Source organism: Phaethon lepturus, unplaced genomic scaffold, assembly GCF_000687285.1.
Source record: "Phaethon lepturus isolate BGI_N335 unplaced genomic scaffold, ASM68728v1 scaffold23472, whole genome shotgun sequence".
NCBI classification, from domain to species: domain Eukaryota; kingdom Metazoa; phylum Chordata; class Aves; order Phaethontiformes; family Phaethontidae; genus Phaethon; species Phaethon lepturus.
This window is the reverse complement of record NW_010524386.1, coordinates 1-11,325: the sequence shown is the minus strand read 5'-3', so window position 1 is coordinate 11,325 and position 11,325 is coordinate 1. Positions and strand designations below refer to the sequence as shown.

Below are 11,325 nucleotides of genomic sequence, written 5' to 3'. Positions count from 1 at the left end.
TTATGCAGTAACCAGTAGCAATCTCTGTGGGGCTTGAAGAAATAAAATCTACTGGAATGAATATATCACACTCTTGTAGATCCAACAGTCTATATCACCACAGAGATCAGCACTTTAAGAATCTTTTCCTGCCTCTTGAACTGAACATGTCAGAGGCTGGGGCATCCCTGCACTTACAAAACTCCCAGTGATAAAAACACTCTGAAATAGGTGCAAATCGTTAAGAAACAACAAAAATGAACAAAGAACAAGCATGCTGTAACTCTCAGTGTATTTCTCATGATCCTTTACTCAGAATGGTTTGCTACAGTTTAAATAAGACCTGTAAGTCCTAGCGCAGGTATACTCAGAGTTAAGAGTTTAGATAAATACTTACTGTGTATTACTGGGCAACTTCCAAAATACCTAATAAAGAGATTTGCATCTAGAGCAGCACTAGAAATAATAAGTTTTAAATGAGTCTGTTTTTGCAACACATCTCTCAATTTTATTAACAAGAAGTCACTGAACCTATCCCTCTCATGTACTTCATCCTGTAACAAAAGGGGAAAAAAAAAATAACAACACATAAACATCACAGATCCAAGATTATAACATCACAAATATGAACTTCTTTAAGAAGTGAAATATATGATTTGCTGGCAATTACAGATGCGTTAAAATGTGTAAATCTAATTTAAGCAAGTATTTTTTAAAAAACTATCCAAAAGTCAAATATTTCAAGAAGTTTTATAAAGGTATCAGAGTGGACTGCTCTGTTAATGCACAAGCTACATATACCTTGATTTCAGAGGTTAAAGTGAACCTATGAAATTTTTCTAATTCTTACATTTGAATCTCATTTTCAAGATAATGACACAAACTGCAAATCCTACAAATATTTTAATAAATTCCCACTTCACAATTGATGAGCATTTAAAGAAATGTATGATACCACCTAATCAGAAAAAAATTAGATTGCTTAGATCCATTAAGTCATTCACAAAGCTTATCATCAGTTAAGGCACATGATTATTTCACATAATTATTTTTGTTGCTGTGTTCTTCCATTTTGTTTTATATTATGAATTTATGAAGAAGGGACGCAAATACAACATTTTTAGGCTGAAGCCAAGAACATATAATTCATTCACATATTTTTTTCCATTCTGATAAACAGACAGGAACCTAAAATTATCATTTATTTTTCTTCAGCAGTGGAGAACTCGATCTTGCAATAACCATTCTGGTTCCACTGACTTAACTCCACAATAGGAATATTCACATAATCATAAATGAACACACTCAAATAATTTGCTGAAAATTAGACTACTCATTATCTTGAAAACATTTGGGCAAACAAACGGACTCCAAACCTGCTATTGCTAAAACAAGTACATGATATAAGAAATTCTGACATGCTCACATTGAATTATATCTACATAAGTCTCCCTAAGGCTTTTCTTCTTTTTGACAGAGGAAGTTCAGAAAAATTTAGAGCTCTGTCCTCCACAACTACATCATGATTCTATATTAATCATTGGCATATACCTAAAATAAGATACTTTTACCAAAAAAAGTACATGCTACAAAATTAAGACTCAGTAAGTCTTTAACATTAATTCAGATTCTAACCGAACAAAACCACCCTAAATGCTTAGCAAATTAATAAAGAAAACTAGGATCTCATATTGCTCCCTCACATGAAACACAACAGGACTCTTACCACAATAACATGTGTCACTGTTGATAGAGTGCTGTCTCCTGTCATTAGCGTGCGAAGTAGTATGCCATTAGTGCAAAATGTTAAGAGTGTCTTTGGAGAAACCCTATTGAACAGTTCACAAATATAATTCAGTCTTTTACACCATTTAAATGCATGCTAGCTTTCCAGTGCTTACTGAAAATTAAAGGATTGAACAGCTGCTCACCAGATGTGGAATTAGACTATAGTTCTCTCATCCAAGAATTCATGCACACTATTTGTTTTTAAACTATGCCTATTCCCAGCGAGTTCCTAAGGAATCTTAGTGCTTATGCGCCAAAACTTCAGACAATGGATTAATTATCAAAGTTAGATTGAAATGTATATAAATAAATAAGCAAGTGAAACGGAACCTAGAGAACCTCTCCATGCTGTTTAATTTACTGGAAAATTCAGTGTGGACTGCTATGGAAAAACAGGTTCCAACCATTCAGCATATGCTTGGATATAGTCTTTGTATTTGCCTATACGTGACTGAATCACAAAGAAATCAGCTGATCCTTTTCAAATGTTTTAAATTTTTCTGTTCAAGAATTTCAAAATCTTTAAAAGTTACTGTTTTAGTACCTGTGGCTGTGCAGCATTCTGGGTATTTAATTGCACAGAATTAGCTGTGCAAGTAAAAACAGTGATTGCCACTACGTTCTCCAGCAATGCTGCCTCAAGTACTGAAAAGTTCCTTTGTATTGCACTCTGCAGTTCTTTGCTGGAAGACGTGAGCTCACTAGTTATTATACGCATACTTCTTTCCAAGATTGGAAGTCATCCCTCCTTTCAAAAGTCCTCCTACGTATTAAATTCAAGGAACACGTCAAAGACAGAAATTATTTACTTTACCCATCTCTACTCTTCTTTTCATCATTGATCATCATTGCTGTCTAACAGTTAATAAAACTTAAAAAAATCAGACTCCTGTGTTACTGCAAATATTTCCATTCCACATCTTTTTTGCCCACAGTTGGAAATATTGCCATCTCTCCCGTTTGCCTTTTCTCTTGAGAATCTATTCATTCTTCTTAGGCAGGATTTTCTGCACTGCTTCCAGTAATTCTTCTATTTTGATCTGACCTATACTTTGCTCCTCTTCAGCCAGCATAGTACTTCTCACACATCAATCATCCACCTCATCTGCAATTCATTTTTACTAGCTCTTTTAATCCCTTAACAGCCTTGTGAGCTTTTGTACACATAGTCAAATTCCTTAACTTGCCTTTGCTGTTCAAGTGCACTCATTGTCATTAGCTATGTGATATCTTCATCCATAAAAACAACATAACCAGCTATACCTTTTGCCATCTTCTTCTCACTCATACACCAGCTGCTGCCTATTCCTGGAAGTCCCACTATCTACACAGTTCAAAGTATCTAGAAACCCCACACGATCTTCAGACTTTCACCCACTCCTGCTCTGCTTTAGGAACAAATTCCTCAGGTGACCTAGAAATATCTACTTCTGTATCACTTCATGCTTTAAACATAAAAGCTGAAACAGAGTAAATTTAATCCAATTAGATTGGTAAATAATGCTCAATTCCATCATTCACTTTCAAATTTTGCTTTTTTCCCTTTTATGTCCCCTACCAACTCTCACTATATAGAATTTGTTACAGCATGCTGATCTTCCTATCTATCTTCAAAGCTTGCAGAACTTTTGGATCTATACATGTTAAAAGTAGGAGGAGAAAAAAAAAAAAGGAGATAGAAAAGTGTAAACTTGATCTGAAACTAAGAGAAGGAATTCCACAGGCTCACAAGCAGAAATCAAGAGAAAGCACCTGCAATTCACCTATATAGGACAACTTACTACACGAAACTGCAAAATACAGGAGGAAAACTCTCTTTTTCACTTTTAAATATTCCATTACCTGAAATAACATTTCCTACCTATACTTTACATACCAAGCTTTTAGTAGGCTGTAGCCCAAATATACTGCAGTTTAAATGCACACGAGACTAAAGATACCAACACAAGATCAACTGACTTTAACAAATATCATTAGTACCTGCTTTCTAATCGGATCTGGTAACCGACTGTCTGGCCAATCTTTTCTCTTCTTTCTGCTGCCACTCTTTCAGCCACCGCAACAGCTGCCAAACGTCTTGGCTGAGTGCAAAATATACGACAGGGAGTTCCATTTTTGTAACAGTCATCAAGAAGGAACTGAGGGATCTGTAAAGAAGTGGTTTAAATTTACTTTTTAGTTTGATAAAATCATAGCTTTTTTACCACAGTGAAACAATTTAACTGCATCTCAATATTACACATTTTGAAAAAGGATTCACAATAGGATTATCATTGCAAACATACTTGAAGGGGCAGAAAGGCAGCAAATATATATTACTGATTTTAAGTTTAAGCTGTTTCAAAAAAAACAAAAGAAAGTTGAAGCTTCTCTCTCCTCCTTCAGCGAAATCTATGAAAAAAATATCTGTAGGTAATCTTTCATTTCAACACAATAATATTCTACTCCAGAACTAGCTTTGGAAGGAAAAGGGCTATACAAAATCATACCTACTTTCCCTTCAGTATTTTGTATTATTTTAACATAAACTAGTATCTATCAGAGAATTGTGCAGAGCCATTTATGCTTTTAGTAAGTATCTGCTGGCTTAATATTTCAAAAGCAAGAAAGTGAATTAGAACACAAGACTTTTAACTATATAGAGAAACAAAAGCCTTAAAACTAGCATAAAGAAATCCCTTATTACATAAATATTACAAAATTGGCATTGCTTTTATATAAATATTGTTATCTTTTTTATTTCATTGATGAAACATACTTGAGTAGTTTTTCCCGATCCAGTCTCCCCTACAATCAAAACAACTTTATTGTCCTTTATTATTTTGACAATTTCTTCCTGTTTTTCAAAAACTGGTAGTGATTGCCTGAAGGAATCAAATTCCGATTCCCCTTTTTTCACTGGAACCTGAGGGATGCCATTGTTAAGCCGTCCGCTTGTCTTGTTCACTTCTCTGTTTTCTGTGAAGAGAAGTTAACAATTTACTTGGACAGATACAAAAAAGGTCACTAAAACATTGCTTAAAAATTGTACTTAAACATTCCTGACTTCATATGCATCCCTACAGACAAAGCGACAAACCCACCACACATTTAAAAGCCATATGCATAGTAACGTATCCTGTTACAGTGCTTGAAGTACATCTTGTTCAAAGGAGTTACTACTTTCATAGATATTTTGAACAGAAAGAGACTATCCCAGTGCATTGCTCAAAGTCAAAAAAGGTCATGAATAGCAAAAAGAGAAATAGAAACTAAACCCAAGAAAAGCAGCCTGGCATGCTTTCTTGGCCTTTGTATCATGTTTACACATTCACACCTCCAATTTGCCTAGAAATAGTCACTGTATAGTTAAACCTTTAAGTTATTCCAAACTGACAAACATGTCTTCTGAGAAAAAGATAACTTTGCTGTGATTCATATGCCTTCTTTCATACCCTCTCTGGTCTTTTACAACCTCCTTTCAGTCAGTCTTACATAACCTAGTGCTCTGGTCCATCAGATTTGTCTTAAATCATACAAATTGAACCATGCTGTATCTAGACCCCTGGACCCACACAGCACAGTGTGATGTATTAGAAAACAACACATAAGTAGGCAAAGAACCCGCATGTCTTCAGAGAAGACTACTTCAAATTCAGTATTCTAAATGCTATTCTATAATTCATTAGTAATTATTTTCCAGAATAATGAAAAGCTTGCTGTAAATTCAATTATACATATTTAATGTGATTAACAGTTTAATATATTGCATTACAAGCGCTGTCTTACCAAGACAGGCACAGGCTAACAGATTAAAAGAGCAAAAAACCATTCTGGAGAAGTAAAAAATGCGAAATTTTACATTATTCATTAGTTTACGCCTTACATTTCTAAGGAATTGCTTTTCAGTACTTTTATGATAGTTTCCCTCTGCTCATTAAACAATCCTATTAAAAAATTGAAATAATCAAAAAAGAAAAATAACAAAGGAAGCAATTAAAAGCATGAACAATCATAAATTAGAAATATCCAATGAATCAAGGCATACTGGTACAAGTGTTTTATGTGCACTACACCCAGTTTTACACAGAGAAACACAACATAACTCTCACACTCATAACTGTTAGAGTAATCATCTTGTTAAAAGCATCTAAAAAACCCAAAACACATTATATCAGAAGTTTGTCTTCCAGTGAACTCTCATATTCCAGAAATCAAGAAGTCTAGGTAGTAGTCTCTTAGGGACCAAATCTATTTTAGAAGATGACAAAACAAAAAAATTAAATTCTTATTTTACCAAGAACATGAATTTCTATAAGCAGAACAGCCAGCCTTCATTTTCTCACAAGGGTTTCTTATACAGCAGTCATGGTAACACATTTCTCTTCAATCTCACCTCACAGAATTTGTAGGAACTCACATTTCAGAAATGTACTTCCAAATAAATTTGGTTGGAACTGGCTCAAAGATTCAAAAGTAACTTGGCACAAAGGAGACATGGAAACGTGGGTGACTTGACTGCCTAAGTTCTTCATGACACCACTTTTAACAGACGCTATATTAAAAATTAAAAGTCAAAAAAATGGGTTTGTTTAGGTGCAAGGTGTCAGTTGGGATGGGAAAGGAGACATAAAAGCTTTTGTTTTGTGCTTGGATTGTGAGTTGTTTGTTTTTTTAAGCAGTGTTGATTCACAAGTCTGTATGAGAAGATACACTGAACATACCAGATTCCACAGTACATGCATTTCCTCGCTCTGTCTTTGGCAGAAGTTCTGTTCGTTCTTTATTTGTGACAGGAAATCTCTGAATTAAACTCCGAACAGCATGTTTTGTACTGGGAGCCAAACAACAAGTCATTACTGCATGTGTTAGTTCTGATCCATCCTTCTTCCTTACAGTCAGGTATCTATTTGCTCCTTTTCTGGGGGGGGAAAAAAAGTATTTTAGGAATAAGTAACCTATTTACTTTTATGTAATGATCTTTGACGATAATTTTTTCAAGATGGCTGCCAGTTTATTTTCAAATAAAATGTCCTAACTAGAAACTTCCAAATAATGTCTTATGTAGCATAACACACTAAAATAACAGCAGCATCCACAATATGCACCATCAAACCACCCTCTATTTACGTAAGATAGTGCAGCACAGGCACCGCAGACTTTGGATGACTACGCCCAGCACAGCCTTACAGTTAGGCTTTTGTAATATAACACTGTTCTGCTACCTTTCTCTTAAAGGTCTATCACTGTATTTGCTTCCCAAAAGACAGTCAGCACCATCAAGCACTCTATCAATCAATACTCAGAGGTATTACAAAAAATTCTAGGCTAATTCAAGAGATTTAGAGGTTAAAAATCAACAAATAGACATAACAGACAAACAAGCAGTATTCTAGTGATATTCCAAGACTTAACAAAATACAAAAAGCAAATTAGATTGCCAGGATGTTCATTAGCAAAGATTTACAATGTAGAATTAGAGCCAAATCACTTAATCATAACACTGCATTTGTTCTCAGACTGAGCTCTGATACTGAAATGTAAGGAACTGTTTTAAATATGTCTGAAATTGATCTTTCATCTGGGCTACAATGACATATCCACACTTTGAAAATAATTTCTTAGGATAAGAACAGAAAGTCACACAAAGAGCCCAGTGCTCCGTCCCTCGCAGGGGTGGTATAGTGGTGCGTGTGTACGAGCTGCAGGTACCCAGGTGCTGGCCGGAGTGGCCTCTGCAAGAAGAGGCTGGGGCTGCCCTGTGCTGGACAGAGCCAGCTCCAATAGATGCACTGTGAGGCACAGATGTGCCCCTCAGCCACGGTGGTGGTGGCTCTGTAATAACGTATTTAAGAAAGGGAAAAATTGCTGCACAGCAGCTGTGAGAAAAATGTGGGAGAAACAGCCCTACAGACACCAAAGTCAGTGAATAAGGAGGGGGAGGAGGTGCTCCAAGTGCTGGAGGAGAGGTTCTGCTGAAGCCCATGGAAGAGACCTCAGTGAAGCAGGTTTATCCTGAAGGAACTGCAGCCTGTGGAAGACACCCCATGCTATTCTGACCTCACGTCCTGCTGAGGAGGGAGAATGACAGACCAAGCTGGCTGGGCACCTGGCAGTTGGGCAAGGTCAACCCACCACAACATGACTGCTTTCTAAGTTGCTGGCTTGGGTTCAGCTCCTGGTCAGTGCACGATAACATTTCAGAATGGCTAAAATATTGAAGCTGGAACAGTACTTGAACACGCATGCCCAGGAAAAGGTTTGCAGAACTGGAAAAACAGCAATGCTTCCCATGACTATGCTCCCCATCTTCAGTAGTTTGTACCTCAGGAACTTAGAACCACAGAATCACAGAAGCATTGAGATTGGAAGGGACCTCTGGAGGTCATTGGGTCCAACTCCCCCTGCTCAAGCATGGTCACGTAGAGCTGGTTACCCAGGACCATTCCCAAACAGCTTTTGAATATCTCTAAGGACAGTGACTCTACAACCTCTCTGGGCAACCTGAGGTATTCAGTCACCCTCACAATGAAAAACTGTTTCCAGATATCCAGAGGGAACCTCCTGTGTTCCAGTCTGTGTTCCATTACCTCCGGTCCTGTCACTAGGCACCATTGGAAAAAGCCTGGTTCTGTCCTCTTTGCACCCTTCCTGCAGGAGGTGCGTTGATGAGATCTCTTCTGAGCCTTTGCTTCTCCAGGCTGAACAGTCCCTGCTCCCTCAGCCTTTCTTCATAGGAGAGATGCTCCAGTCCCTTCATAATCCTGTTGGCCCTTCAACGAACTCTCTCCAACTGGTGACCCCAGCACAGGATATGGTACTCCAGGAAGGATCACCTCCCTCGAACTGCTGGCAACACTCCTCCTAACTGGGGGGATAAAAGGAGGCTGAAGAGACAGTGTTGATGCTGTGCAACCACTGCTCAGCAGTAGCCCAATCAATGCTGCATTACTAACACCTTTCTAGCTACAAAGCACAGCACTACGAGGGCCGCTATGGGGAAAGTTAACTCCATCCCAGCTGGACCCAATACAGTACACTGCTAACAATTTCTAGAGAAAAACATGCTAGCTATGAAGAGTTTATAATAAGTTTTCTGTTAAGCATTCAACATATGCTTGCTTAGCTTAATTCAAAGGAAAAAAAATAAGGACACAAAATATTGTCCCATTGCAGGTTCCTCAGCAAAACCTTCCCTTATTAACCCAGTCTGTGCAACAAGTACAGATAGAGTAATGAATATTAACATTAAAATTATATAGAAATTCAAATATGAAAGCAAATCACCATCAAGCTTTTAGAGACCGACTATTTCAAAAGTTATTGCAAGCACAAATACTGAGGAAATCTGGGGAGACTAAACATGAGTTGATCATTTGAATTTATTTTAAATGGAAATATATGTTTCTTAAATGTGCAATGCATTATTATAGTAAAAAAAAGATGCAGTTTATGCCTTCCCAGGTGAATATTTCTCTTTTATCAGATGTTTAAATTTTAGTTCAACTATTCTCCAAGTTTTGTGTCACCCTCAACACTCCACATCAGAAAAAAAACAACACAAAACAAAAATGGCGGGCAATTGTCCCACTCTACACTGCACTGGTGCAGCCCCACCTTGAGTACCGTGTGCTGTTTTGGGCGCCTCAATATAAGAGGGACATCAAACCATGGGAGTGTGTCCAGAGGAGGGTGACCAAGATAGTGAAAGGTCTCGAGGGCAAGACTTAAGAGGAGTGGCTGCGGTCACCTCGTTTATTCAGCTTGGAGAAGAGAAGGCTGAAGGGTTACCTCATCGCAGTCTACAGCTTCCTCAAGGGGGGCAGCAGAGGGGAAGGTGCTGATCTCCTCTCTCTGGTGACCAGTGATAGGACATGAGGAAATGGAATGAAGTTCTGTCAGGGGAAGTTCAGGTTGGACATTCTGAAAACATTCTTCACCAAGAAGGTTGTTGGGTTGTTCATCACTGGAACAGGCTGCCCAGGGCAGTGGTCATGGCACCAAGCCCATCAGAGTTCAAGGAGCATCTGGATGATGCTCTTAGTCATATGTTCAGTTTTAGGTAGTCCTGCAAGGAGCAGGGAGTTGGACTCGATGATCCTTATGGGTCCCTCCCTATGCGAGATATTCTATGATTCTATGAAAACCACCACCAAAACCTCTACTAAGGAGCTGCTCAGAGACACTTACAAAGCTCTACAAAGAATCAACAAGGATTCAAGCAGGGTTTACCAGTTACAGTTAAGCACAGGCACCATACAACCCAAGCTTGCTAACCATTTGCACATATCTGACAAGACTTTCTAACACTCCATGTTCCCAAAATATGATGCAAATATATGCAAGTTCAGACAAATCTATCGTCTCAGGCATCTGTGGCAAAAATCATCTATACCAGCCCCAAGACCAGAACCACATTGGAAGCATGACTTCAGCTGAACAGCACTATGCTTAAGGTATTCTGAAACCAAGCCACAGGTTCAACACAATCAGTGCTGGATGGCACTTACTCACTAATTAAGTAAGAACTAGCACTTCACACAACTTTTGCAAGAATCATGAAGTATCACCAAAAATGAGGAACAGCAAATACTGCTGCAGTTTTACAACAGTCCACACACAAACAAATCATACAGGACACTCAATCAATCTGTATATTTCTTGTAACTTTCCCTTTCCTGTTGCTTTGCTACCTGAACTCCCAAGGGAACAGGACTGTCAGCTTTCATGTAAGCTCATCAGGTCAATTAATGTGTTTTGTCTTCAAAAGATCAGAGGAGGGTAAGAGAAAGAAACATCATCACAACTGCATTATGAACCCTCTTCTCCTGCACTTTTGAACAGAAGTACTCTTTTGGACATGCTGCTCTAGGTTATACTTTATCTGTCAAGGTATGAGATTCTATGCAAAATCCTTGGGCACACAAAAGTGCATTAAAATCAGAAGAGATCTTGATGAGCAGTCTTTTTCATGGACCCATGAAATCCACAAAACAGTATCAGGGCAAACTATCTCAAACTCAGCAGATCACAATTTTTTTTTTAAGTAGCCCTAAAGCAAAGCACAAAAATACTTATTTTCACCTTACATTTTAAACTTTTTTCTCTAGTACTATTCCCTGCAACAGTGCAGGATATGCTAGAAACACAGATCATTTTAACGCTACTCATGAAATTCCATACATTTGCACCAAAAAAAAAGAAAAGATGCTCCAACTTACCCTTTACTTTTAGATATCAGCCCAAGAGACTGACAAAGACGGTGAACAAATGCTCTTTCAGTACTAGTGAAAGAAGAAGGAAATTCCATTTCTAGAAAGACAATTAAAAAAAGCAAACATAGCAACACAACACGCACTATTCGTGACATATCATCTCGATGTTACGAGTTTTTCAGTCCCTCAGCCTATCACGTTCTCCCGCGAACAACGGGAGTAACGGCATTGCTGTATCTGCATCCCTGTAAGCGATGCAGGGCTCGCAGGCAAGCCATCTTACTCGGGCAGAAAGGAACTGAGGAGAGGCTCCCACTGGCAAAGCGATGAAGAGCCCCCAGGCCTAAACGTCCGTCACAACCTC

General features: G+C 38.1%; 1 protein-coding gene across 1 annotated transcript; it reads right to left on the bottom strand.

Annotated features, from left to right (window-relative positions):
• Positions 1–376: 376 nt before the first annotated feature.
• Positions 377–11,058, bottom strand: LOC104617193 (probable ATP-dependent RNA helicase YTHDC2; the record flags this gene model as incomplete). The annotated part of the gene is made up of 6 exons (XM_010282440.1): positions 377–533; positions 1,706–1,808; positions 3,748–3,914; positions 4,526–4,725; positions 6,471–6,667; positions 10,968–11,058. Coding segments are annotated over 6 exons (915 nt in total), but the record flags the coding sequence as incomplete, so codon positions are not given.
• Between the last annotated feature and the right edge of the window lie 267 nt (positions 11,059–11,325).